The 27,991-nt window shown below is 46.0% G+C and overlaps 1 protein-coding gene across 1 annotated transcript in view; it reads left to right on the forward strand.

The window, feature by feature from the left end:
- Positions 1–1,189: 1,189 nt before the first annotated feature.
- Positions 1,190–27,991, forward strand: part of LOC8025915 (E3 ubiquitin-protein ligase HUWE1) — a 105,402-nt gene continuing 78,600 nt past the window's right edge. The window contains exons 1-21 of the mRNA XM_042286921.1: positions 1,190–1,339; positions 7,684–7,937; positions 8,811–8,930; positions 9,933–10,019; positions 10,340–10,413; positions 11,738–11,816; positions 12,047–12,109; positions 14,308–14,433; positions 15,194–15,265; positions 17,047–17,146; positions 20,023–20,123; positions 20,700–20,761; positions 21,233–21,321; positions 21,474–21,503; positions 21,590–21,670; positions 22,692–22,777; positions 22,964–23,065; positions 24,475–24,635; positions 25,384–25,493; positions 25,586–25,687; positions 27,329–27,409. Of these exons, the coding sequence (XP_042142855.1) occupies positions 7,794–7,937; positions 8,811–8,930; positions 9,933–10,019; positions 10,340–10,413; positions 11,738–11,816; positions 12,047–12,109; positions 14,308–14,433; positions 15,194–15,265; positions 17,047–17,146; positions 20,023–20,123; positions 20,700–20,761; positions 21,233–21,321; positions 21,474–21,503; positions 21,590–21,670; positions 22,692–22,777; positions 22,964–23,065; positions 24,475–24,635; positions 25,384–25,493; positions 25,586–25,687; positions 27,329–27,409 (1,870 nt within the window). The 5' untranslated portion in view covers positions 1,190–1,339; positions 7,684–7,793. The remainder of the gene's footprint in view (positions 1,340–7,683; positions 7,938–8,810; positions 8,931–9,932; positions 10,020–10,339; positions 10,414–11,737; positions 11,817–12,046; positions 12,110–14,307; positions 14,434–15,193; positions 15,266–17,046; positions 17,147–20,022; positions 20,124–20,699; positions 20,762–21,232; positions 21,322–21,473; positions 21,504–21,589; positions 21,671–22,691; positions 22,778–22,963; positions 23,066–24,474; positions 24,636–25,383; positions 25,494–25,585; positions 25,688–27,328; positions 27,410–27,991) is intronic.

Genomic DNA, 27,991 nt, shown 5'->3' on the forward strand with positions numbered 1-27,991 from the left:
AACTGCCGAACGTGAAACTAATTAATCTCCCGAAAGCTGACGTTAGAGCGTTCAGAGACATAAAAGCAAAGGACTGGGACTCTGTTTCTGTTGTGCTTGGAATTCAATCCTGTCACTTGTGGCTAGTGTCCGACACTTCGCAACCACAGCTCTTTTAGCAAGAACAGTAGCCGCAGAAAAGATATGTGAAGGCGTGAAGCAATGTGCGTGAAGGCCTCTGGAGCGGCGTTTTACTTTACTCTGAGGGTTTTTGTAACTTGCGGCACTCGCGGTCCAGAAACGAGCTTGATCCAGTGGCGACGAAAATAGGGGGCGGGGGGGGGGGGGGCGTTTTTTGGCATTGGAGACCCCTCCTTGCTCCACAGCCTTGCCCAATTTGTGCTCCCATGTGATCCATTAGAGTAGATCTGGAATGGAACGTAGAGTGCATAATAACAACCGTACAGAGCTGCAGGACGATCCAGGACTTTGTGGCCGATATATGATGCAAAGAGATCTACGCTCGACACACTTTCAAAACTTTGTTGCGACGTCGATTCTTGATCAGTATCCAAGCGTGCGAAGGCACAGAGCTGCAGCACTTCAGGTATGCAAAGGTAGATTTGATCACGCCGCGACGCGAGACCGGCGAATTTTTTTTTCGACGAGTTGTGCCTCTTTTCTGCGGCACTGCGCTTTCGTAAAAATTTCAACGTGTTCTCAACGGCAAGTCTCACTATTTACACATGGTTTTAAGAAAGATTCTTCCCCGACTGATGACGAACGAGTAGAAAATGTGTCTTCAGTACGCTACCGCCAGACTCTGTAACGCTCCAAAAAAGCTATTTTTCTGCGTGCAAGATGGCCGTCCTCTGGCCGCAATCACGGAGCGGGGTTCGGGTCTAGTTAGTGCTAGCTTGCTTGCATCACACCGCTGCGCACCGATAGCTTTTCTTTGTGAGACCACGGAGAGATGGCAAATAGCATTGAACGAAATAAATTATGCGAAGGTCATGGTCACACTGTGTTTTTCATGTATTCCTGTCACACTTCAAGAAGACCAACACAAAACAGAGACAAGGGCTAATCGCCAAGCCAGCGGCCAAGCTGATCTTTTTAGAACAGGTCGTCTCTGGCAGGGGCGCCACAAGCGCACAAAAACACAACATCGCTCTGGGTTCGAGACTTTCCATACCCGAAAGCCCCCTGTTGACTAAAAATTTGTGTGCGATTCGTTGATCGGTGGTGGTAATGCGTGCTCATTGCAGTTATTCGGAGCTACTGGTATGAGCTACGGCCACTGATTTCCTCGCAACGGACCTAAACTCGCGAGGAACGTCGACGCTCTCTTTGCAACAAGGTAACGAGCTCCCCTTGCTTTCCTGCAAGTCAGCCGCGGTCCGCGTAAACACTCACCCAACTCGCAATGGCGACGGCACTGAGCCTGTACTCGCCGGAGAGCGCATTGTTAGGGGCCCGCGGCCGACTGCGTTTCATACACAGCGACCGATTGTGCCTTGCAGGCAACAGTATCAGCCTCGAAATGGGGCCTAACACCTGTGCTTCGTCTCGGAAGTTGACCAGAACCGCGTGCTCTCGCGTCTCGTTGAAAGGCGTTAGGCCTAAGGTCGCCAGCAAATCGGTCGTCACTTGTCGCTACTTTTTCGGTTTTGTGCCGTCCGATTCGGCTCGCGTGACCCCAACGGCGTTGGAGCTCATATGTTCCGGCATTAAACCCTGCTTATAGACTGTCGACGCAGCGTCTGGTAAACCTCAACTAATCGAGATGTGCCCCATCACAACGAGTCATCAGCGGTGTGGCGCGTCGTGTGGTTGTGGGCTCGCTCGACGGGAAAAAAATATAAAAAAAAGCGCATGAACTTTTGGGGTGATACACGCTCGTAGTTACTTTTCGGGAGATTAGTGATCTGAAAGGCTTGGAAGGCCGTTCGATGACGCTCTTATCACAGCAGCGATTGCCTAGCGTCTGCCCGCTCGCTTCCAAAACCGACCGCTGTTGGGGATGCGTTTTTCGCCGTCCAAACGTCTGCGAGAGCCCCTTTTCGGTCGTGTCAGGCTGTTGCAATCGTGTGTAAGCAGACCGTTTTGTCAAAAAGGAAAACAACAAAAGACCTCAGTCGCAACGGTAGCGTTGTCGGTCATTCGCCGCTTGCGTTCCTCCCAAAATGGTCGCGGGGTGCCTAAACTTGTCTGCATTGTTCCTGAGTTCCGACCGGTTGACATTTTGCCGTCTGAGGACTCTCGTTTTGACTTCGAAGTTTGAAACATAAAACAAACAATGCACAAACAACTACACGCAAAGAAAAAAAAAAAGTTGCCTGGTGTAATTGTTACCATTCTAGGGATTTATTGTTTTCTTCTACGTCATACTGTAAAAAAAAAAAAAGGGGGGGGGGGGTAAAGTAGGGTGGAGGTCACAACAATCAAAACCTGGCGGGTCGCGGAAGTTGCTGCGTCATGCGTACGCACGCAAAACTTTTCGTGTTTGCAGGTGCCCAAACGCAGAGCGCAAGTTTGTCTGCTTCTCGCACTGGGGCTCCTACGATAATAATAATAAAAAAAAAAAAAAAAAAAAGTAGTGGGTGACCTCAAGGCAAATAGCATTAAGGTCTACCTGCTATCCTTCCAATCACAGCCAATCAGAGTGGATATCATTCTGACGTTACTGCAACTCCTACGCAAGAAGCAGACTATTTGCTCTACTCATGGGAAAAGGACAAACCGATCTACATTATGTAGGGATTTGTATGATGGTGTTAACCTCTGGTCAAATGTTTTTTCCTTGTATTCTGAGCAGGTTGTATTGGCGAGGGATAGTTTGAGGTAATACACTATTTGTGTCAAAATTCGTACCCTAAAGGCTCTTTCACGCAGTTGCGTCGATTGCATTGCGTCATGCAACACATCGCCTCCATTGCATCTGCGTAAGGGTCGCCATAGCAGCAGCTCGTTGCAGCAGTTTTAGCGCAGTCAAAGGCAGCTGCGTGAATGGGCCTAAAGTTTGTTATTTGAGGTCATTGTAAAAGATTGGTGCTCGGATGTGCATCTGGAAAATGCTTGGAGTTTTGAATGCATACTCGGATGGCCCAAAGACTATGTTCGCTTTCCTAAGCAGTGTACTCATTTTATCACTTCGGAGAGACCTATACTTGAAGTTACTTAATGGGCGGAAGCTGGTCGACTTAAACTCAGTTTCAGGGGAGCTAAATGATTTGTAGTGATCTTCTGATGCAAGAATTCCAAGGAAAGGTTTTGTAAGGATCACTCCATTTTAGTAAGATATTTTCGCAGGTCAACTAATAAAATTATGCAAGGTCCTTTTTTTTCTTTTGTACAAAATTGTACAAAGTTTCTACTCTTCCTTTGTTGTTAACTTTTAAGTTCCTATAGTTTAATGATGGAGCTTCTCCTAACTTAACATGGTGCATGAGGATATAACGGGTGTGCATTCTACCCGAGGTCATGTTTTACAAGGTATAAGTTGAATGTTTACTTGCTCTACATGTCCCATCACATCTAGGCTTTTTTTTTGTTTGTACCAAATAGTTTTTATTTCTTCAGAAACAATGTGTTGTATGTATGTGAATCCCCTGCTGTGAAGATTACGAAACAATTTGTTACAAATAGAATGAGAATTTCAGTGATGGAAGTGCCTTGGCTCGCACCCGAGGAATCATGGGAACGGTGTTCCTTCAGCTCCCTATACTCTGTTTCACCTTATGTTGTACCGCAGCGAAGGCTAGAAGCTCGAGCTCATAGCGTTGGCAGTCACCCCTAATGCACGAGAGCTTGTGCCGCCGAGATATGCCCCAGAGCAATGAGCTCGCGCTTGTAGCCTTAGCTACGGTACAACATAAGATGAAACAGAGTATAGTGATCGCTGACATAGACGAGGAATTTTAAGTGATATTGCAGGTCCTTGGGCTCTATATGACGCTTGTTCAAGGTTACTTTGAATTACTCGAAATGTAACCATGGAATTGGTCGAAAATACCGACCACTAGGGAGCCGTGATTCCTCTAGTGCGGGCCAGGGCACTTGGGGGATTGAACGAATGGTTTATTGTGCCATGATTGAAAGTGTGCTGCATCTTGCACCAAAATGCCATATTTGCTAAGAATTGTATCACACCTGCATCAAGATAAACAAGCAAAAAAAGCAAAATAGCTTTTTTATTAATTGATTTTGGTATTTAGTTGAGTAGGAGAGGAAAATGGTACAAATATGTATTTCACCTTTCTACTCACCATATAGCTTTTTCATCTTTGGTCAGAGTTCAGTCAAAGGCTCAAATGCGTGCACACACAACCGCAAACACGCACACTAGAAGTGCAAGGCACGGGGCATTTGTTGCACTTAATTGATTTTGCTGATGAAAGAACACCTACAGGAAGGTTATGAATGGCATGATGTGACACTTTTGTCGCTGCTTGATTGGTCCTATTGGCTCGTAGCATTGGCTGCACTTTGACTTAAAATGAGACAAAGTATGGAGATTCCTAGTATACCGCATAGCCCCGTCACCATCATCTTCCAGTCAATGTCTCCATTAAAAGTCGCAAAGAAATTGTGCAAAATAGTGGGACGGCAGCTACTGTAATGGTATGGAACCAGGGTCTTCTACTCCTGACGAGATCACGTAATTTTCATGACTGCCACATGCCTCCGTGCCGTGGCTACGGTTACAGCGTATCGTGGTACTTGCGGTGCTTGCATCAACTTTCACTTTCAAACCAACTCTGCTCGAGTAAAGCTTCCCCGCTTTGCACCGGTGCACTGCGGAGAAGCAATAACCGCGGAGCTGACACCGCAATCTCGCGACTCGTCTCGCTGCAGTGCAGTCGAGCACTTAGGCGAAAAACACATTTTCAAAAAGGTATGGCAGACGTGCATGTAGTAATAAAAAGAAAAAAAAAAAAGGGAACATTGTGATTGTTGATATTTACATTGCAGTAAAATCTTCAAAAATTTAACTGTGGCTATTATGCAAGGGTGTTCATTAGGCAGCAATGTTCTAACAACTTGTGTTCATTATATTTTTTTCATTTTCAAAATTGAAAAAAAGAAATTATATAGTAATAAGATTTATCAATCCCCTCATTTAGGTATGGCTGGGCTTCTTCACAGGTTTAATTTTATGAAAAATCTGTCATTTACTTCCCACCTTAATGTAGAAATTGGACTTTCTGAGGCCACAGTCTATCAATATAGCTAGATTAAATTTAACAGAGCTCGTAAGTGGGCTGTTAAAAGCTTGGGAACAACGTTCACGAGTTCAGCTGGCTTTTCGTTTAAGCATGGTGTAGCAGTGGTGAAAGGCGTGAAAAAAGGTGCAGAAACAATTCAATGTTCAATGAAAAGCATTCGGGCAAAACCACTATACACTTTATCCATTATTTGCACATGCATAGCGAAGAGTTATAGGTTTTTGTGCGAACGGTGCTCACATCGATCGCAATGAATATCTAGCTCTACTTGTTGTGATCGGTTAGAGTAGCTATGTTCTCTGCTTAGCTGCTTTGTGAACAGTGGCAGGTTGAATGAGTGAGGGCAGCATGAGACACATTCAACTCAAAAAGTATTCATTTGATGTCAAACTCGCAACAATTACGTCACCATAATACAAACCCTACAAAGTAGCCAAAAACATCTTTTTATGTCAAACATTCAGGGAAGACGCCATCTGTAATCCTAATATGTTGAGACATTGCAAAATTAGGGGCGTACGATTGTTCAATAAATAAATATCTGTAGTGGCCAGGTCCCCCTTAGGTATGACACTTTAAATAGTCTTCCAACACTCCAACAACTGCAGTTTTTTTCACAGCCTAACTTTCGAAGAGATCGATAAAATTTTCTGACATGAAGTCTTGAAAATGCCTGCTCCAAAACTTGTTCCCTGCTACAAGAACTGCTCCCAGGGATCCTGGGTTCAATCCCCACGTCTGCCCGTTTCAATCTGGATGAGCATCGTACCGGCGTGCGGTCGTGTATCATTACTGTGTGGTGCACGTTAAAAATCCCAGGCTAGCGGTTACACTGCACTGGCTAAATTTCTCATCCACAGCTGAGAGACAAGTTGCCCATTGAGGCGGACTAAGTTCAGGCTGTATAAACATGCCCACACCCCAATTTTTTTTCTTTCAAGAGCTGCTTTAAATTACTAGTTGTCGGTTCCTCCACCACTGTTAGAAAAACGAGTAATTTCCCTCAGTATTTGAGAGGGAGGTACAATCAATATCTAAAATGACCTCATTTAGCAATCGATGCAATCACTTTTCCGCTTTCATGTGATGTGCTAACAGACGTTGGCTTCTGCGCAAAAAGCGCCCGTGACTGCGCCAAACCAATATTTAACCTGCTACGAAACCTGCTACGGAAGGTCAAATGCCACTTCCATCACTGGGATTGGATGAGCACTCCTTCCGGCAAAAAGAACTATCTAAAATTCTTGCAAAACCTGAAAGAACAATGAACGAAGTTGCCAGGAAAACATTGCCACTTTGGCAGTATATAATGGGCTAGGGAAGAATTGAAAAGGTCAAGAGTTCTTGCAATCACATTGCATGCTTCTGACTGCTGAGAATCGGACCCCTATGTTCTAGATGGCACGAATAACCGAAACGAAGGATCAACATAATGACCTGGCTATCAAAAACAGTTCTGAGAGAGACATGCTCGTCTTTCGTTCAATTTCTTTTCTTTTTTTTTTTTTGTGAAGATATTGTAACTAACATACTATTTCTCTCTATAAGGGCTGGTTTACACACTTATGACTGCTTACGATCAAGTGCGAGTTGTCAGAGGTCACAAGAGCTCTGTTGTAAGCAAATACAAGTGTGAGAGTCCGTAGCTTTCGGGGTTTTGCCTCAACCTTTGGCAGGTCCTGGGGGTGTAACTTGATTGCGGGAAAACACAAATTCTTGTTGTCAACCGTTTGCGCAATGACCACAAAGAAGTTGGCGTTCATTCTGTCGTCCAAGTTCCTCGCGTTTTGTGGTAGTGTCTTTTGGCGAGCGCTCTAGCTGTATTGACAATCACGTTGATGCTTGGTAGTGTTTGCCCTCTTTTTTTTGTTTGGCCACAAGCCTATTGGCGCCATCTTTCGTGTAGCCCTGGCACACTTCCGTTTGACGTGCAATTTCTAGTTTTTTTACTAGTCATTTTTTTTACCACGAGTGAGTAATGTCCAACAGTGCTACAAGCAGCCATTTCCCGAAGGCGGTGCATAGATTCGATCTCGCAGATACTGCAAAACTCGCCGTCTAGTTCAAGACCGGAAGTGTTTGAAGGCTATTGGCACGCTGCACCAGCGCGTTTCAACTCGAGCGAGAAATAGCGGATAGGCCCATTTCAGGCAGGGTCATTTTGTAATCTGCACCCTGAGACATGTCCAGATCCTCATGCTGCAACACTAACTGCGGGGATCGGTCTAGATGACGGCAGCCAATCGGGGACGCAGTATCTTTGTCGCACCGATTAACTGTGCTTGCGACGACAATAACTGCACACGGGATTGGACTTTGTTCTTGTTTGCAATGGACTGTTTTCCTGGCTAAATTGTTTGCTATTACAACATTAAGATGCTGCATTAAGATGCTGAGAAAATTAGACTCGCCAACCTGAGAGATGGTGGCAGTTCTGAAACTTGGTCTTTCGTTGGTCCCTCCTCTGGCCTGACAGCAGGGTGTGCGAGGGTCATGGGCTGGATCCCCGTGTGAGGGCACCCCCAGTACCCCCTCTTCCCCCGAGACCCCTCTGGGCGGCGGGACGCCACGGAGGAGAGCGCCACGATGAAGATAGAGCGCGGGCGGCTAAAGAAGAGCTCGTCGGAGGTTCCACTGGACTGCAAGCTCCTGGTGGAGAAGCTCAAGAGCTGCTCCCAGGATGAGCTGCTCCAGGAGCTCCAGTCCATCAAGAGCTGGAACTGGGGAAAGGTAGGTCCTCATTTTCCCTCTTCTTTTCATGGCCTTGCTCTTTTTGTGTTAAAAATACAAACTGCATATTCTTTCGACACTAAAATCATTGCGAGCATCCCTCAAGATCAAAAAGGCTGACCGTGGTGTAGCAAAATGTCAGATACCCCTTTAGTGCGGTAATAGCCTGGGCTTGTCGATGGCGCGCAATCTTGGGCACTGTCGGCTCAAAAACCTGGGGGAACGGAAAAGGGCAAAGCACTGAAATGCACGCTACTTTTAAGCCATCTTCCTTTGTGCGGAGTAGAAATCGGACGACATACAACACCGCACGTATCTGGTGTGTTGGACTGGCTTTGACATTTAACCTCGTGGGCCTTTACAGAACCGAGCGCTGCATCACGACCATACGTGCATTCATCGGTTGTTTTGGAACAATTGTCACAGTCGTCCGTCGCCATCACCACAATCAGCTAAGCGGGCGACGCTATCGCGAGAGGCGGTGTTGAGGTGAAACTGTCGACGGGACAAGACTCAGTCAAAGCGAGATGCCAACCCCACCAAGGGCAAGTCGGACCGAGAAGCATGATTCTTGCAAACCACTCCTACTGGAGTCGGGGTTGTTTTGAATCTTTTCTTTAACCTTATTCTTTCATTTGGCACTCAACTATTAAACATGTTTTTGCGTTTCGTTTTTCGTCAGAGTGTCGCGTCCTGAGAGGTCAGCGTCAGGAGGTCGAACTAACTCCAATTTCCGATGTGGCCTTCTCGAGTGCGGCTGTTATGTAAACTCTATTTACGGAATCTTCAGTCCCCTTTTGTAGCCTTTGTTCGGGTGGAGTCCACGCGTGAGTTGTTTGATTGGTTCTTCTAATTCCTCCGCCGTATTTTCAGTGCGAGCTGTACCACTGGATTGACGTGTTGGACCTGTTCGACTCGCTGCTGGAAGCAGCCTGTCGGACCAGCCACGAGGGACAGTGGTGCCTCCCGTGCGACTCGCCCGGACACGAGCAGGTGCGCCCTTTGCCGCACTCTTTTCTTGGGTGGATCGATGGTAGTAGCCATGCCCCTTGTGAGGGGCAGTAGCTTGCGCCACCTATAGTCTGTTGCAGCAGAAGAGGATGAAGAGCAGAACCTCTCCCCAAACTCTCCGCTTGTCAGGATTCGTTGTTTCCTCCTCCACTCGAATCCTCTCCACCGTTTCGCTCTGCTTGAGTGGAAAGAGTGGAGGGCTTTATGGAAGGAGTTTGTCATCCTTCTATTCTTAACCTGCAGCATGCTATAATTTGCAGTTCTTAGTCTTGTATGTTGCTGAGCGGTGTGATTCAGTTGTAAAATTTCAGAGGACTCTCCTAGCTTTCAAAAGGAACAGAAGACCTAGACCACGAGATTGAGGGGTGTTGAAAAGCCTTGGTGAAAAGATGGTGGAGGCACTGCTTGAGTTGCGAAATTCGCTTGATCTTGCTCTAGACTAGAAGTTCCGTAACTTGGCATTAGAAAATGTACCCATGCTAAGAATTTCCCTGCCTGCATTGCCATGCTATAGGACCTCCTAGAGTAACTCCAATCTACTACTTCTGTAAGATTTGTAGCACGCCCGCCATCTTGTCAAAAAAGTAGGATCTCGTGGTCTAAGCATTTTTGCTTCTGAGGGAACATGTAGTTGAGAAACTGGGTTGAAAACTGGGAAAAATTCCATTAGTTTCTCACGGAGAATTCTCTTAGAAACTGCAGATTGGTGCCGTTGTGAGTTTTGACCTGTTCATAAGCTTGGCTTCCAATCCTGAAAAAGCAGGTGTTTTGGCTTATAAACTTGGAACCAACTGTCAATGTATCATGATTTCAAAGGGCTATAGATCTTTAAGGAAACTTGAGAAGTGTTTTACGAAGGCGCGATTACGCGTAAAGCGGCGAGAACTAAGGAAGTTGGATACTGAAGCTAGACATGTGTCAGGGCTCTTGCAAACTGTGCCACTCCACGAAATGTAAAAGGTCTTCTGTCTGTGGCCTGTGCAGGAAAAAGAGCTCCTGCTGCTGATCCTGCAGTTCACAGCACTGCTGATAGAGCACAGCTTTTCCAGGCACCTCTACAACTCCATGGAGGTAGGTCATGAGCCCTCCTTCTCCCCTTAGGAGTGCTGCACTGGCTGTCACCATTTTTATCATTAGTTGCTCAACTTGTCCTTCTTCACGTGGAGGAAATATATTATTAGACAAGCTGTCTTGTGTTTGCTGATTAACGTCGTACTTACCCAGCCTGTGTGCAGTCTCCTTTGTGACTTGACTTTGAAGGTAATTGCCGCACTTGTTAGCGGATGCGGGACCTTGTTCCCAAAGCCTTCAGTTCGGCGAGGCTGTGTGGCAAACCAGACTTGTGTGGTACGGAGTTGCACAACTTGATCTTGAGCTTCCCTTCCGTGCAGCACTTGACAGCCCTGCTGTCATCAAGCGACATGCTGGTTGTGCTCGGTGTGCTAAACCTTCTCTACGTCTTCAGGTGAGGCAACAAATATCCAATGCACTCTGCTTTTTTTTTTTTTTTTTTGAGTAATTGTTTGTTGCTTGCTTGAGGTATGGCATGCTCGAAGCAGGTTTGAGTAAAGATATCTTCTTGTGATCTAGTTTATAGAATGATGTAGTTTCCCACCTACCAAATGGGAAGACTGGAGAGGGTCAATATAGAGGAGAGAAATTTAGTAGACGTTAAAAATGTATGATGTAAAATTTGGGCCAACAAGCCAAAAATAAATCTGTCCAATCACGAGATTCATTGGCACCGTATGGTGCGCTAATAATGGAGCACTTGTTGAGGAACTTACAATGCCGAATAAGGTCACATGCTCAAACTCCCGTCGTCTGATTTGGCCGGTCGGCAAATTGATGCATTCACTGCAAAGTGCATGCAGATTACAGTGAACCTCCGTAAATGGTAGTTGAGGTATCTCACAAAGCTGGTGAAGGCATCTCCATATATATAATAATGATCAATGGACTTCTGTACTGTAGCTTATACAGTCTAAGCTCGTTATAACAGACCTTGATTGTGACCAAGATTTTGGTCTGCTGTAAAAGGAGTATGTTATGCAGATATGAAGTTGAGTCAATGGTATGTAGATGAAAACCAACCAAACTTCACAGATCTATATGTTATATCCAAATGTCTGTTGTAACCATTTCTGTTATAATGAGCTTAGACTGTAATGTGCTCATAATCAAGAGCAGAGATAAAAAAAAAAAAAAAGATTGCCCTAAAATGTAACATATAGCCGGGAAACTCTTTAGCAAGGGGAAATGTGGGCCTAAATAAATTTTTTTTTACTTTTGAGGTTTTCAATTTTAGAAATTAATTATACACCCTTACATTAAATGTGATTACCATACGCCAAATTGTTACGTTGCTATAAAATATTTTGAACACATTGTGAGGCAGTACCAAAGTAAAGGAGTTCATTGTTTGAATGCATTTTTCTCTGTTCCACTTTTTGCTGCAAATTTCATACGAAGGAATAGTTTGTTCGAAGGTAAAATTATTCTGATACCACAGTTAAGATGTTTCTGAACTGAAATTTACTGGGGAATCGAGCTATCTAAACAATGTTTTAAAAAATTGACATAGGACAGATATGCATCTCATATTTTGAGGTAATAACTCTTCCCGAAATATTTATATTTGAGTTATAAAAACTAGATAGCCCAAACTCCCACATCCCCCACTTTGTGTTCAAGCAGTCAAAATGGTGCTTAATAGCTTCATTTGCATATCATAGATTTCTTAGCGAAAAGTTGTGGCTAACATGAGGCTTCTATTTTTGTTTCCGTAGCAAACGTTCCAACTTCATCACAAGGCTAAATCCAGAGAGGCGTCAGGCGCTTTTGACGAGGCTGACTTACCTGGCCGAGGTGAGTGAAACTGCACAATTGAAAAACAACAACAAAACACTGTGATTATGATGCTTAGAGAACAACTTCGGTGCGAAGGTGATGGAGCCATGTCGTACAAAACAACCCGTAGCTGGAGGGAGATTGCAGCACTTATTGAGATGGAGGAAATAAGCGTCCATTTCATGGGGTCACAGCAGTTTCTGCATTTTCGTTTCTTTTAGTGAATTTCTCTTTTCTCTGTCTTGCAGAACTGGGGAGGCAAGGAAAACGGCTTTGGACTGGCCGAGTGCTGCCGAGACCTTCCGATGAACGTAAGTGTGTCCCTTACGGATTTTGGAGCAACAGCTCTCGTGGGTTTTTTTCTCCGCAGGAAATAATGTCCATTGTAGTTGTCGTAGTGGTTCTAGTGGGATACAGGCTGCCTGTCGTCAATCTTGCCAGGTCCTTCAAAAAAAGATTGCCCGCCTCCCGCGGGATTTAATCCTGGGTTCGCCGCGTGGGAAGCGGGCGCGTCGCCTCCGAGCTACGCCACAGCTTCGACCGGGGTGCCTCGACATCCTTCTATTTAGGGCGACGCATTCTTTGTGGTATTCGACGCTGACAGCGTGCACTCTCGGGAAGAATACGAAAGAGCCGGTAACAGAATGCCGCCGTAGCACTGTCGATACCGCTCGTGCCGGGAGAAAAGCTTTCGCGCACTCTGGAACAGAAAAGAAACGAAAGCGTTCGAAACAAAACTGTCGAACGTCGTCGCCCTGAGCAAAGCGCAGATCAACGCACCCTAGCTTTGACAATCCTCTTCATGCAGTATAAACTCGTTACGACAGACATTTGGATATAGCATAATACTGCATCCCGAAGTTCGGTTAGTTTTCCTGTCTGCACCATTGATTCAACAGACTGAAATATTGGTCACTATCGTGGTCTGTTATAACCAATTTAGACTGTACAATATTTGTGGAACAAAAACGTGCTTACGGGTCTTTGTTCCACAGGTATGGACGGAAAGCTATTTCTACCTGTTTGTTTACATTTACCTCTTTGCAAGTCGGTTCCATCGTGTCACGCTGGCATGCAGTTTTGCTTCATATGTTTTGTGTAATTTCCTAAAAAATGTGTCAAATAAAATGTCCATTGAAACTTCCTTTTGCTGCCGTTTTTTGTTTTAATGCGGAACGCGTTTTACTGGTCGTTTTCTACGAGAAAATTGTAACGAACGAGGATTGGGAAAGGGCTAAACACTTGGTGCATTGCACAATGTGAAGGTTATATTGAAAGCTTGCAGAGGCCTATGTAAAGTTGACGTTGGAGGCTCCCCAGCAGGGCTCAACCGGGGTCGGTGCGGTAGTAGTCGGATAGAGCCACTGAGCTGCGTAACACGGCTACTCTGGAAGGATTGTGCTCACGGCAAAAAGTGTTGGCGAGAGCGACTTCGTACCATGTGACCACTCGCCTCGGTGACGTCGCGCGTCGTGCAAGAGCCGTATGAGGTAGCCCCTGTGCGATGCGTTCGTTTGCTCGGTGTTGCACGAGGACAAAACTAACGCAAGCCACACACGGAGTGTAGTTTGTGTGGGACACATACTATGCTTCCTGGTTTTGTCGGCATGATCAAGGTTGTACAATATTTTGTTTCTTCCTCTGGACGAGTTTAAAAATGCTGGCAGTCATGCTAGGAAAGCGAGGCTGTCCCCAAAACTGATAGAATCAAGCTTTGCTTGGATTTTAACGGCGTTCGTTCGTTCGTTCGAGGTGTGCTGGCTCCACTCGCATATGTGGCATCTTATCCTATTTACTCCTATGTTCTGTGTGTCCAGAAGCGAGCTTGAAGTGTGAAGTGTCTGATCATAGATAAGATACAAGGCCCAATGCCATCTGTGTTTCGGGTTTCTCTTGGAGCTTAAAAATGCCGACGTTTGTGGTAACATGGTTTGAGGCCCACTAATCTCGGATCCCTAATAACTTCCTATATTTTGAGTTCATCGTTTAGAGCTCTGGCAGCAAGATATCTCTTCTTGGCACGACTGTACCCTTTAACTTGTCATTAAGATCGTGAAGGAATTTGGCGTCTGCAAAAAAGAATGGGTGCACTGGTGGAAGCAGTTTTTCTCGTAGAAAACCCGAAACTGTGAAAACTTAAAAGGCAAGTGGAACTGCACTGCACGGCGCTGCTAGCACGAACACGACTGGCGCTTTTTTGCATTTTATCAAAATGCAAAAGAGACAGGTATCAAAATTTACCGCTTAAATTAGTAGCCCAACTGAGCACTTTCCATGACTATAGTAGTTTTTTTTATGGCAGTCCTTAAAAACAGAAAACCAGCGGTGGCTCGTTTGCACTTACAGTGTCACGGAGTGTACAAGTAATTTGCTTGCCGATGTTTACCTCACATCGGTGCTGCGTGTGATTCCGCACTCTGCCGTTGACTTTTGATGTTAGATTGGATTGGATGTTGGACGAGTTGGATTTGCTGCCGGTGCTGTATGTGTTTTTTTTCTTCACATGCAGAAGTTTCCAGCAAGTGCCACGACGCTTCACTTTGAGTTCTACATGGATTCAGCGGACACCAACGGCAGCGGCAAGAAACTTCCGGTCAACACCGTGTCAGTCATTCACATGGAGAACGTGGACAAGGTGAGGGCTTCTCCCGTCTGCTCTTCTTAAACGTTTCGAGACCTGAGCAGCAGTTTGGAGAGAGAGCGTTCCAGAAAACGCTTTTAGGCGCATCGAAACGCAAAGAGGAGCACGCCAATGAAAGGGCAACCGGGTGAACACGCGACAAGATGGCCAAGCGAGTGCCTCATCGATCATGTTCGGGGAGGACACAAAAGCATGCGGGCAAACCTCGAGGGTAAAAAAGAGCGCAAGACATCCGAGGAGCAGATACACTTGAACGTCGCATGAATGGGACCGTTCCAGACGCGTTTTCTAACCCTACTGCCTTCTTGAATTCGTCGGATGCAGTTTCGCCCCTGTAACTATTGCCCCACAAAACGTGCAATATTGGTTCAATCGGGCACGTCTGCTCGGCTAGTAGTGGAACCATTTCGTTGTCGATCTGTTCATGACATGCAGAAGAGCAATCGTCGCGCCATTTGCCGAGACTTTGACGACTACATGAAAGTGTATTGTCTTTTGTGCGTTCGGTGGGGATTGACTTGCAGAGACGTTTAGATTTAACGGCCATTTCTTCGCAAGGTCAAGAATGTCCAATATTGTCAGTGGTATTTCTTGCAAAAAAAAAAAAAAAAAAAAAACTGGCAATATAATGGGTGTGCCTTCATGTTGGCATCTTGCGGGCATTCTTTTATTTCTTAACAGTGCCAAAGCAGATTTGAGTCTGTTTTTAGCTTGATTGGTGTTTTCAAGGACATTGCTTTGACTGTTTGCGCAGATCACAAACAAGAACCCGTCCCAGATCATGGAAGAGCTGCTGGAGACTCACGCCGTGCCTGCCGCCAAGCATGTAAGTGCCACTTGTCTCTTTGTGACAGTCGTGAATGCCTGGTGCAAAGATGTTGAGCAGCGAGCGGGTGTTGAATGTCTGGGAAGCTAGCCTTTGCGTGGAATGGTAATGGAGGTTGGAAGCGCCGTTAAGGTCGGCTGCAGGTTTAGAAAAGCTGGGAACATCTTTGAGTTGTTTGGCCTCCAACACAAGGTTGTTGTTTTACAGCGATAACTTTTATGGGTTGTTCCCGCCACTGGAAATCATGCCTGTTGCCGATGTTATAGTTAATACTGTAGTTGGCAATGCAGGCCATCCGTCGTTGATGTTCCCAGATTCTTAAGGGGGGACACTACCTGGGAATGTCCACTTTTGAACTGCTCACTCAATCTGCGTGATATTTGCGGGTGATGTTTGTAGCCATATAGAAGGAGGGTATACAAAGTATTTGGCCCTGTAAACCAATTCCTTGAAGTACTATATCCCCAGAATGAAATAAAGCAAACCTTTGCATGGAATTTGATCAATGAATCTATTATTGAGAAATGATGTTGATAACCATACATTTTTGTGGTGGAATGCATACTAGAATAACTGTTGCCGGCTACTAGAGAGATATTTCAGAAAATTACAATTTTCAGGTAAAAAAAGTTCATGGAAAAAGAAACCCTTTTTCTCGTTAAGTTTTTTAAAAATGAAAATTTTTCAGATTGAAAGAACTTGAAAATGCAAAGTCTAAGTTCGTAGTAACAGACTCCATAAAATTTCGGCATATGAGCCACAAATATTAAGTCCCATTAGTTTCATACTGAAAAAAGTTCTATTAAAGTGAACTTTATGCCAAAAAGTGAAACTGAGAAAAACAAGTGCTCGAACCTCTACCTTTTTGTAGCATTCGTGAACCAAAAATAATAATAATAACGAAAAAAAAACTATGCAGTGCAAACGCATAAAAGATTTGGGGGATAGATGTTGGTGGATGTAAATATGATATTTTTCAAAATCAACTTTTTTTACACAAATGTTTTTTTTTTTCCGAGTAGTCTCCCCCCTTAACAAAGATTACCCGCAAGATTAAAACCTAGGTCTGCTGCGTGCGAAGTGGAGGCTTTGCCAGTAGACTACACACACTGCATGCACTCTCCAAGAGAAAAAAAGAAGCCAATTACAAAATGTTGTTGTTGCGCTGTCAATGCCACGAGCTCGTGCCGTGAGACGTGCTTTCACACGCTCCGGAACACAGAAAGAAACAAAGGCGTTTGGAACGAAATTGTTAGATGTCTATTTTGTTCCAAACGGTTTCGTTCACGCACCCCACGGTGCACGATGCCGACGCCCAATTACTTTACCCAACTCGTTGCAGTCAGTGGCATCACTAGCGTCGGCGGCACCCGGGTCGGTGGCCTGCCACAACAGCCCCTGCCCTCTCGTTGCCCAGTTGCCTGCAGTTGCCTGCAGGCAACCCCCTTTAATGATGTCGCTGGTTGCAGCTATCGCTGTGACCGTACTGTGCATTAACACAGGGCTGCTCAATTGTTTTGCAATACTCGAATGTCGTGCACGCTTCCTTTGGGCCGACGCAACCGATGCCGGAGGTCCGACTCGCGACAAAGATCATCCGTCGTCTCAAACGTGTCGAGACCTCCGAACACAATCGACACTTGAAATAGCCCTAACTGTGGCTTTTAGGGTCGGATGATGGTGGCCCACTGTCGTCCCTGCATTCAACCTCGTTCGTTTTGTTCTCGTGTTCGGCCCGGCGGCGAGAGTAATTGTGGCGACGCTCGATTCCCGTACGGCAGATGCTGCTCCTGACGCACGTGCGGCTGGCTCACAGCTTCTCGAGCTACACGAAACGTCTCCAGTGTGTCCAGGCGCGCCTCCAAGCACTCTCTATTCTGGGTGGGTATGACTTCGGTGCGTTGCGAGGGCGCCCTGCAAACACGGACTGCAGGGACTTTTTTTCATCTTTTTTTCGTTTCTACTAGTGATGTACCGAATCTGCCAAAGTTTGGCAAAGTTCGGCACACGCCGAACTGTACATTTGGCAAGCGTCTGCGCACGCGCGAGAATGCGATGGGGCTATGGATTGCAAATGAGTGCTGTGCGGTTACCAATGTACAGTGTAATGCTACCAGCAGTTACGGCGAGGTGCGGTGTGGGTGACATAGTAACGTGTGTTTGTCAGCCTTTGTGAGTGTGGTTCTCTTCAATATTTTCGGCCTCAAGAACAGACGATAGACCAGACTGGGTGCAAGTGACAAATGATGTGGTACATTCGGGTTAATGTGAAATTCATTTGATCTTTCCAGTGGTGCAACGAAGTAGTTGCAACATTCACTGACAAGTACTTTCAAGCACTCCTCGCCATTATAGCAGCCTTGTTTTCGGCTCGCAAGTAGTTTGTGCCAAAACAAAATAATATTGGTTTTCAATGAGCATTATTTCGCGGTTTTCATCCATCCGCATAAAACTAAACACAGAACTATCATGCTCGACATTGCGCATCCGCCATTCCTAACTCTTTCCATCTTCCTAAACGTCCGGTGTCTCCTAACATCATAAACCGCTATTCTAAAAGTTAAAAACGAGACGTTGCAAATATGGGTCGCACGTTTATGAAGTGAGTCAAATTGAAAAACGTGCATACTTGCAATAATATTGTTATCTCTTCTAATGAAGGCTCAGCAGCAGTTCAGTGATGGAAGTGCTGCGCCAACTGCGCCAAATTGCGCCAAGGACGCAATCCTGCTACATGTAGCGCCAAATCGTCATTTTACCGAAGAATTGCGCCATGCCTGCGCCGAGATGAGATGTAGCAATAAAAAATAAAAATTGAAGTCTTATCAGAGCGCGTGGTGGTACCGCGGTATTCTCCGCGACGCAACTGTTACGCAAACCGAAACTGCGAGGGCGCATTATCATCATCATCATCATTGAAAGGAGCAACGTTAGCAACATCTGAGACCAAAGCCGCAGAGACAATGCGGAGAACCATCCCACTAAACAGCCTATTTAAAAAAAAAAAAAAAAAAATGGTCGAGCTTGTGGATGTTTTTAATGTTGGCCCGCCCTGTTCCCGTGCGCTAGCTACCAGCGAAGTCAAAGCTAGCGCGAGCCCAATGCTCTGTGCATTCCTGACTCGCGCGTGGGCTCGTGCAGTGTCGGCACCGTTACGGGCTCCATGCGCGCGCTTGTAGCTTCGGCTGCACTCGCACCGAAGCTGAAACAAAGTATAGATGAGTTGCACCAAACTCTGCATGTAGTGCTGGTAAAGCCTCACCGTCCTTTTCGGAGCACAAAGCACTGCGCGTCTCGCGCGTCTGCGGTGTCTGCTTTGCGGGTGTCGCTTCTCTGCAGCGCGTCGTTGCATGCCAAGGAGCGCGCTCAACGGGTTAACTCGCCGTGATCCGATCGTGACTTCGCCAGCACATCGAAAATGAATTGGAATTTTTGAAGCGAATATCAGATACCGCAATCTTTGAAGCTGCTGCCCGAAAGACAACTCTAATCTGAACTAAAACATTCCACAACTGTGAGGGTCGTTAGATGCTGCTGCAGATACCTTAAAAGAAGTGCATGCTGATAAAACTTAATATCCTGTACCATCAGAACTCAGTGTGACATATTTAATTGTATTTTTTTTATCTGACGAGCAGATAAACTTTATATAAAAAAAAATGTTTTTTTTTGCGTTTACTTTGTTGAATTTTATAGTCTTAAAAAGGCGACAGGCGCTGTGTTCCAATAATAGAGATGGGCTTTCTATAGCAATGCAGCATTATTTCATTTTCAAGTAATGTGCCAACATATGCCGGACCCTGCTCCAAAAGGGCCACTAACTGCTCCAAAACAACATTTTGCCTGCTACAAGGCCTGCTCCAAAAGGTCAAATTGCACTTCCATCACTGGCAGTTGCATTCATTTTTGCGCACGAAACGGTGACTTGCAGAGAAATAACAGTGTTATTGCCCTTATTTCAACAATGTAGACACTTGCAGGCTTGCACTGATGAACCCTCAAAACCAAAACTCGCGTACCGTGACTGCGCCGCTAGTACCCAACCTTGTCACCACTTCTGCAAAAGGTCACCTTAAAATTGCCACTAAACATGCAAAAGTGACACCGATACATTTATCTTGTGGAATATCACCTTATTTAGTAATAACTGTGTCAATATGCATTAAAAGAAATTCTAAAATCTCTTTTCGCGTGAAAAAACAAACGTTTAGGTCCGGCAACAATGTATTTTTGCCGAATCTTTGCGGAATATTTAGAAAAGTTCTGCAAAAATTGTTTTTTTTGCAGAATCCCAAGATTTGGCGCCGAATTTTCCATTCGGCAATAGTTCGGCCCATCGCTAGTTTCTACAACCATTTTTTAAAGTGTTGTCCATAGTCGGAATGTGTTCGTATGCTCCATTTTAATATTCATATGTTGATGAATATTAAAACAACAGTTGTGAGTTAGCAGGCTTTTGCTGCACTTGTACTCTTGAGTGGAACAGAACAGGTCGTGGTGTTGCATTCTGGCTCCGAAATTGTTCTAAAAAGCCGAGATTCGGCGTGCATGGTTTTCTTCAGGCATCGAAAGGACACATGCTCTCGCTCCTAAGCTTTGAAAAAGCACCACAGAATTGTGGGGAGCATGTGGCAAACACGGTGGGTCTACTTTGCATGCGTTCGAGCTTATGGTCATGCCTGCGGCAAGGAATGACCTCGTCTTACCAGTGGTTTGCTTGCTGCGACCGGATCTTTACCTTTTGCTCCTCTGTGCAGTCTACTGCAGTGCCATCCAGGACAACATCAACAGTTTGCTCTACAACGGCCTCATCGAAGAGCTGGTAGACGTGCTCGAACTCAAGGATCCCAGTCTGATTGTGAGTGATGTTGCTTAGTCTTTTGTGCTGGAAGGCTTCTAAGGAATGCATCATATCCTCACCTACATCTAGGGTCCCATGTTTTCAAGTAAATTCGAAGAACACTCGCCCATAAATATTCTGTCGATTCGGATTTATTCGGAAAACTTTAAATTTTGTGGTCACGACGACGAAATAAAAAGCAAAAAACTGTTTTTTGCAAATAAGCTTTATAAGAGCACAGGGTCAGTGGTCCTGAGGAGATGACACTTCAGTTACCTTCAAATTCTCAAATTACTTACACAAGGGGTTTGCCTTTTGGTGCTTCAAGGTTTCTTCACTACAATGGCTCATGGTACCCAAACTCTTTTTATTTCGTTTTTTAATTTTTAAATTGTAAGAACACCAAAATAAACTTAAATTTCCGGGAGTTGGGAAGCTAACAAAAATGAACTTCTATAAACCCAGAATTTGCAGCGAAAAATAAACTCCGAAAAACGCCCTCCAAATTTAACGAGGAATAAACCTTGAAAACGCAGAATCCTACCTATATCTACTAATTCACTATAAATTTTTAAAAATGTATTTTTTGTGCAGGAGATCAAGGCTGCTTCCCTGAGGACCCTTACATCCATCATCCACCTTGACAGGAATCCAAAGTGAGTCGGCGTTGTGGCTCTGTTTCTTTGTCGTCGTAGCTTGTGTTTGTTTAGCAGTGTTGGATTGCTTGCTCGGTGGAATGATGCGGTGACCTTGTGTGTTTGCTTGTCTAGTCTAGACTTGAAGACATGCTTCAGGTTAGTCCCAAGAACATGCTCTGTCTCGAGGCAGGGTGAGAGGTAACTGTTTTTTTCCGACGATTATCGGTTTTGCACACACTGGAAAGTTGTTTCTCGAGGCAGTTTTTACGTGTCGGTTTTGCCAGAAAGGGTGTCTCGCTGTCTGCGACTTGTTTACGGCATCTAAAGGGATGCACAAAAAATGATGCCTATTCTTTGTAGACTTTGGGTAGCACGCCTGCTCTAGGGAATAAGACTGCGTCGCTGCACTAGGGAGCACACACTGTGCGAGTTCGAGCAGGCAAAGTGAGATTTTGTTTTTCTGATACCTTCTCGCTATTTCCGCCGCAGGCTTGGAGCAATTGTGGACGCCACGGGAGCGGCGTCTTACCACGGTTTCCTGCCGGTTCTTGTGCGAAGCTGCATCCAGTCGCTCACAGGTGGGTGGGACGGCTGTGCAGGCAGGGACGGGAAGGGCTTGAAGCTTGCTCTTCTCGGAAATGGGAAATGTGCGAGGTAGCACCGGTGATCTGGAATGACGTGGTTTATTCTTGTTTACCTTTTTTTTTTTTCTTCTCTCTCTTTCTCTCAGTTGACCCTGCTGTTGGGAATATCAGAGACCGTGAGTTTGGTTCTTGGTCTAAACGGCGATTGTTTGAGGGGAAGCATTTCTTTGACCTCATTGCTTGTTTTCTTGTCTCCTTTCAGAAGCGAGTGGTGACCCGTTTCCGCTACCGTTTGCGACAGCACTTTTCTCGTTCCTGTACCACCTGGCCAGCTACGAGAGCGGTACGTGGTGCTCCGTGCTTATTCACTCATCTGCCTAACGTTCTAGCAAATCTGCCTGGTAGTGCGATAACATGTGACAAAGTTTTTCGTCTAGTCTCCAAAATTGTAACATCGGGGCCTCAGGCCAAAGAACTCCATTCGCAAAGCTGAGAATGTACAATAATTTTTACCCCAGCTGTTTGATAGTGTAGAGGTGGCTTGTCTGTTTGATTTAGGAAGTTTACCTTACTAACAACCAGGGTTCTCCCCACGGTGGGCAGCAGTCGCCTTGCCGCTCAACACTCCAACTAACCGACCGCCCATTGCTCTGACCGCCCACCACTCGATTATGCCGCATGATGACGATGCGATTTTGCCTGCGTGGATGGCTGCAGACCGTCGTACTCGGCAGACCTGCACACCGCCAGGTTGTCGTGTCTTACGGCGTCGCCCACTGCCGCCACTCTTTCAAACAAGGGGAGGGAGCCGCAGAGAGCTGCTGCCAGTGCGGGGAGAGGGGGGTGGGGGGAGGAGGGTGCTCGGCCGAGCAGAAACAAAATAAACGGATGCAACGAACGTGCACTGCGCTGCAGTACTCTCTGCAGGCAGTGAGTGGCAGAAAGCAGAGAGGACTTTCAGTGCTCAATGCTTGCTCGTGTCATGGCTTGCTTTATCTTTGCTCACCCCTCGCCTTCCCTTCCTCACTTTTTTTTCCCAAGGCATTTTGGTTTCTGTTTTATCACCGTGGCGTGGCGCCACTCACAGGGCCGCAAAGTCAGTGAGTCTACGCAAAGTGCGTTGTCGGCACGCCAGATCGTGCCGTTTGCACGTTGGTCATGTTCACCACAAAAAAATTCCTGGGGAAAACCCTGCTGGCGACGGTGCAGAGTTGTCAATGGAATAGAGTGGATTTCTAAAGGATCTTGGCATCTTGGGTGCCAACATCCTTTAGAAATCCACCCTATTTTCAGATCCTTTAGAAATCCACTCCAAGTTTCACGGCTGCTTTTTGATGTGGGTTATTTTGTTTTGTGCCGTGCAGGTGGGGAAGCCCTTGTGTCTTGCGGCATGGTGGAGTCCTTACTGAAGGTCATCGGCTGGCACGGAACAGAGCCGGAACACGTCACGGTGCGTTCACAAAGTTAAAACAGGTTCTCGCATTGAGTTGCAGTCGAATCCTACTGTTAGAAGCATATATTTGCCGTTAAAACATTACCTTGCTCTTAGCTGAAGAGATATTGATGCCTAAATTTTTTCGGGAGCTCTACCGGGTTTGTTGAAAGCTTGACTGTGACCGTTCTTCCTCGCTTGCAGTTTGTGACCCGGGCAGTACGGGTCATAGATCTCATCACCGGACTGGACATGCAGACCTTCCAGGCTCATGGAGGGCTCAACAGTTTCATTCGCAGGCTAGAGGTGGGTGCTACGTCTGTGACACCTGTTGGCACCCATTACTTTGAATGAGTATGAGGTTGCTTGTAGGGATGCTTCTAAAATGGAGTTACTTTTAGTGGCCCCTAAGGTGGAGTTGCTCTTAAAGCTACTTTTAGACTCTTTTAGAGGTGTCTGAGGTTTTTTGCTTTTGAAGTTGGTTTCATTTAGAGTTGCCTTTAACATTGCTTCTAGGCCGGTTTTCTCGAAGCGATGGTAAACCCATTTTTTTTGGTGAACCACGGTGCCTAGGAAGGAAAAAGTACCTAGGTACTGTAATGAACGGCTGGATATAGAACAAAATAATTAATTTCGATTGGGCAGTAAGGTGCGCCATCTATCGGTGGAACAAGCCAGTCGTTTTGTTTATCCTCTTATTCCGCTGGTTGTTATCGATATAGTATGGTATTTTAAGTCAAAATATAGTAATGCTGTACTTGAAGACCAATTTATTTGCTTCAGATGGTACGAAGGAATTTTAGTTACTATGCTAGAGTTTGCCGACGAATATTCGAAAATGTAAGAAACATTTCCTTCAATATGTTTCGCCATGAACAACGCATAACTTTCCCGTGTGCTTTCCAGTCTGGCAACGCTGGTGCCGTAGTCTCGTTTTTGTTCCTTGCGACGCAGGTTTCTTCGATTCCTGGTGATCTCAACTGTTTGCCCCCTTTTCCTTTTGCCCAACCGATCCACTGGTGACGAGGAGCTGAGCTTCTCGTCACCGTTGAATTGCTGGCCACCGGGGATATGTTCAAACCTCGATGCTGTCGGCATACTGCTGGCGCACTGCAAACAAAAAAACAGTACAATGTCCGAGCTGTTCACCCGGAACGAAGACTTTATCAAGGATAACCCCTTTGCTTCGCAAACTAATCACTGCTCACGAGTTGGCGTGCATATTGTAATGAATTAAACGTGCTAGTATAAACATATACCAGCACTTGTTCGCAAAACATTTTTTTTTACTCGCCATAAAAACACTTGCAAGGCTTATGTACCGTCATATGTCCTGGATCCCGGACTGCTGAAGAGTGATGCGTTCGTGGAATGCTGCCGTCGGTTAGTTTAGTAGTTCCTCTGAACTACCGCTTTGCTTGACTTGCTAATAGGTTGATGGTGAGTCATTAATATAACAGCCGGATCGAAATGAATGTTCAGCAGAACCAAGCAGAACTATTAGCCCTCATTAAGCGACGTTGCGGCCATTTTGCTTGTAGGTACTGCTCCTCCCTCGGCGCTCCTGGTCTCCCAGTCATGCGACCTAGAATTCCCTCTTCTAGGGACAATAGTTAACTTTAACCCACGGTCCGCATTTGAGAAAACGGGCCCTGGAGTTGCTTAGAGCGAGTTTGCTTTAGAGTTGCTTCTAAGCTGCCTGTGTGCACGCTCAGCTGGAGGTGGAGCACTGCCGCAAGGAGCAGCCGTTTGCGATCAGGCCCAGGCACCGGGAATCCTCGGTGGCCTCGACGGACGAAGGGGGTCCGCTGGACCCCACCCCCATGGACGTGGACCCGCCACCGCAGGGGTCCCAGTCACCCCGGGAGTCTGTGGCGTGAGTCTCTGGTTTCCTGTCTGCGTGTTAAAGGGGACGCTCTTATTTCGAAATTTGTGGCTAGCTTTATAGGAAGAGTGTGCCTTTTTGTTTTTGCATTTTGTTTTATTGTGCATGACTTGTTTCCTTTCTTGGTCTCTCGTCTTGCATTTACGTTAGTCGGGCACTTCTGCCTCGTCCACCTTGTTTCTGCATGGCTGTGGAGCTTGCCTGTCTGTCTTTGTCTTGGCTTGTTTGGTTGTAGCCTTTGTGTTTTAAATTTTCATTGTCTTCAATGAGGGTTTCTGCTCTGCTCTTGCTTTGGCATTGTCTTTGTCTTCTCCCGACTTGAATTCCTGGAGGGCTAGGTGGCGATTCATTCGGTGCTCGGGTGGAATTGGCGATATGTTCGATACTGGTGCGACTCACATAAACGGTGAGAAAAGTCTCGTTTGCATGAACGAGAAAGAAAGAAAGCAATACTGATGGAAGGCATGGCGACATCGTTGTGAAAACATCACGAGGGCATTAGCTGCACCAACGTGAAATTGGGAACCTGAGATTACGGCCTCGGAACAAGAGTTGTTTTCTGGATGCTTGCGCATTTGTTTTCCGTCTCCGCTACGACCGAATTGCTACGTTTCTACCATCTTGCCCGCATGGCTCACCAGGACGTCGACGTAGGGTCGTTGTGACTGTAACAGTGTGAGGGTGTGGCATAATGTCACGACCGCACCACGCATTCAAACTTCTGTCCCCAACCTTTCAGTTCCACGTCTGCCCGCGGAGACATTGGCGTGGACGCCGTGGAGGGATCCGCCCTCTCGCTGTCTGCTCTGCCCAACGAACCGGACGAAGAGCCAGAGCCACGCAGGAGGGGTACGTCGATGCCGTGCAACCCTTCGGCAGCTTTCGGGTGCCAAGCGTTGGCTTCGTAACGCCGACTTTGTTTGTATGTTTGCGTCTCGCAGGAGTGCAGTGTTTTCCCCAGCGTGCCGCCCTGCTCAAGTCGATGCTGAACTTCCTGAAGAAAGCCATCCAGGATCCATCCTTTGCCGACAGCATCAGGCATTGTGAGTCGTCCCTCTCTGACCTAAAACACTTGGAGACGGAGAGAGAAATCGCATCGGAATGTACTACATATACAAGATTTCTATACTAATGAGGTTGTACTCAATGGTTGGAGACTCTGGCTATGTTCCAGATCTTACCCGAGTGACCCGTCTCCTACGTCGGCGGGTAATGCCACGTGACATCGCGAGTAAACGATTCGCGATTCAATGTTGTAACGGCCGGGTAATGGCCTGGATACTATGCGGATAGGCTTCGTCTTGGGCTATGGCAAAAAGAAAATGTAGCAGCGATGGTGGAAAATAGCAGACAATCTTTCTTGATCATGGAGAAAGCACTTGAAGAGACAAAAATATTAAATGCTTTGAAGGTTTTTTTTTTTTTTTTACAGTGACGACGCGGTGTTTTTTGAGGCGGCTCCACCAGCTCCTTTTGCTCACCTTCATTTTGGGCTGTACATTGAAATCAAAATTACTTGCTCCTTTCAGTTTGACGTCAAAGATATGTTCTTATTAATCAGTACGATCGCTGTAAGTCTAGCCCAGGTGCCCTAAACGCACAAGTTCCACGCGTCGTAATTTGCGCCAATTATGTTTTGCAGAAATTGCTTCTACACTGTGTAGTGATACAGCGCAGAGGGCTTTCTCAACAGTGATATGTAACTTGCGTTCGCTTTGACGCAATTAGGATAACAAAGTCGGAGAGAACTTCCAAATTGCTATAGGCAAATTCTTAGGGAGGGAAATAAGGTGGGTATCTTGACTGATCATATACATGAAGTCTTTGAAGCCTTCACTGCTTTATAAGCGTTATCGTCATTACACACACTCTGGAGGAAAAAAAAGAAAAGCTTCTACATTTACTGAGTTTGAACATCTTCGGGTTTGAAGGTAAGAATTCGGAGTTCCATCCAACGCCGAGGGTGAGGATGCGGAGATGATCGTGGCTATGCTCGCAGTCTGATAATGACATGTATACCTTCCGGGGAAGGTGCACGGTCTGGATGTGGTGCACAATCAATTCCTGCGTTGCAGCAAATTGCAATAACCACGCATAAATGGCTGCACCTCATTCTTTGTAATTTCGTACGTCTGCCACCAAATCCGACTGAGCATACAAGCTTTGATGGCTGTCAGTGCAGAAAGCAGACGACTAATAGATCACGTGACGTATTTACTCGATTTGATCGGACATTACTCACTGATTGAGGAGGGTAGCGCGAGTAATTACTCCGGAGTAAACAACCTGCTTCTGGAGCGAGTGTTCTGATGTCAAAGACTAAGCGCGAGTAAGTTTTGAAATGCCACGATACGGAACCTTTACTCCGGAGTCGGATCGAGTAAATTTTGGAACTCGGCCCCTGTTATGCCTCAACTTCCATTGCTCTGAGATTTTTGTGATAAGATCAAAGTTGGAGTTCCAAGAACCTGGACACGTTCCAATTATTGGAAGTTCCGCTTGTCAGAAACCAAAATGTGTGTGTGTGTTTTGGCGGCATTACGGGAAATCCGACAGCTTGTTTTTTAGCCGAAAGTGGCGAAGTATTTTCGGGAAAAGTGTTTGTGGCTAGGTTTAGGTCTTGGGTTCCTGTAAATGTGGTGAGCGGTGCAGCTCACGTTCCGTGTTTGGCCTTGACTTTGCAGTGATGGACGGATCCCTTCCCCGGTCGTTAAAGCACATCATCAGCAATTCGGAGTACTACGGTCCTTCCCTCTTCCTCCTTGGTGAGTCCCTTCAGTTTTTAGTAATTCCTTTTTACAGTGAAGCTGTTTATGGGTGGGGTTCTGGGGATTTTTCGTGTGCGGTGACAACAAATTGTGCGGCCTGGCAAAAATGTCTACTCTCCGCCGGGTGGTGGTCCCGTCACGCGTGTCTAGTTTTCTCCGGCTTCTTGGGGTGGGTCTGTGTCGTCTGCTAAACATTTCGCTGATCATCCACCTTCGCAGAGTGGAATGGCTCATGATTTCTTATTTATAATTTGAGAGTTTACAAATAACGAAGGTGACAGATATGTCGCCCACAGTGTGGGAAGAAACAATAGCGGTAGCTGTAACACGGTCGTGCAATGCAAATAGTACCGTCACGTACCTGAGGACGGAGGTACGACGAAGTTAATTCTCGTAGCCGTCGTGGCTGGCGTCGTAGATGCTACCGACGATCGCCACATGTGCTCGGGGATCCGTAAAATAAACGGGTAAGCGTGGTGGAATTTCCTAAAACCATCTAACATTACGCGTAGCAACTGGATACTGACAAAGTGGGACTTTGTGGAATGCAAGTAATAACTTGGAAACCAAGTGTTTGAA

This window comes from Ixodes scapularis, unplaced genomic scaffold (assembly GCF_016920785.2).
Source record: "Ixodes scapularis isolate PalLabHiFi unplaced genomic scaffold, ASM1692078v2 PGA_scaffold8__174_contigs__length_109621045, whole genome shotgun sequence".
Lineage (NCBI taxonomy): Eukaryota > Metazoa > Arthropoda > Arachnida > Ixodida > Ixodidae > Ixodes > Ixodes scapularis.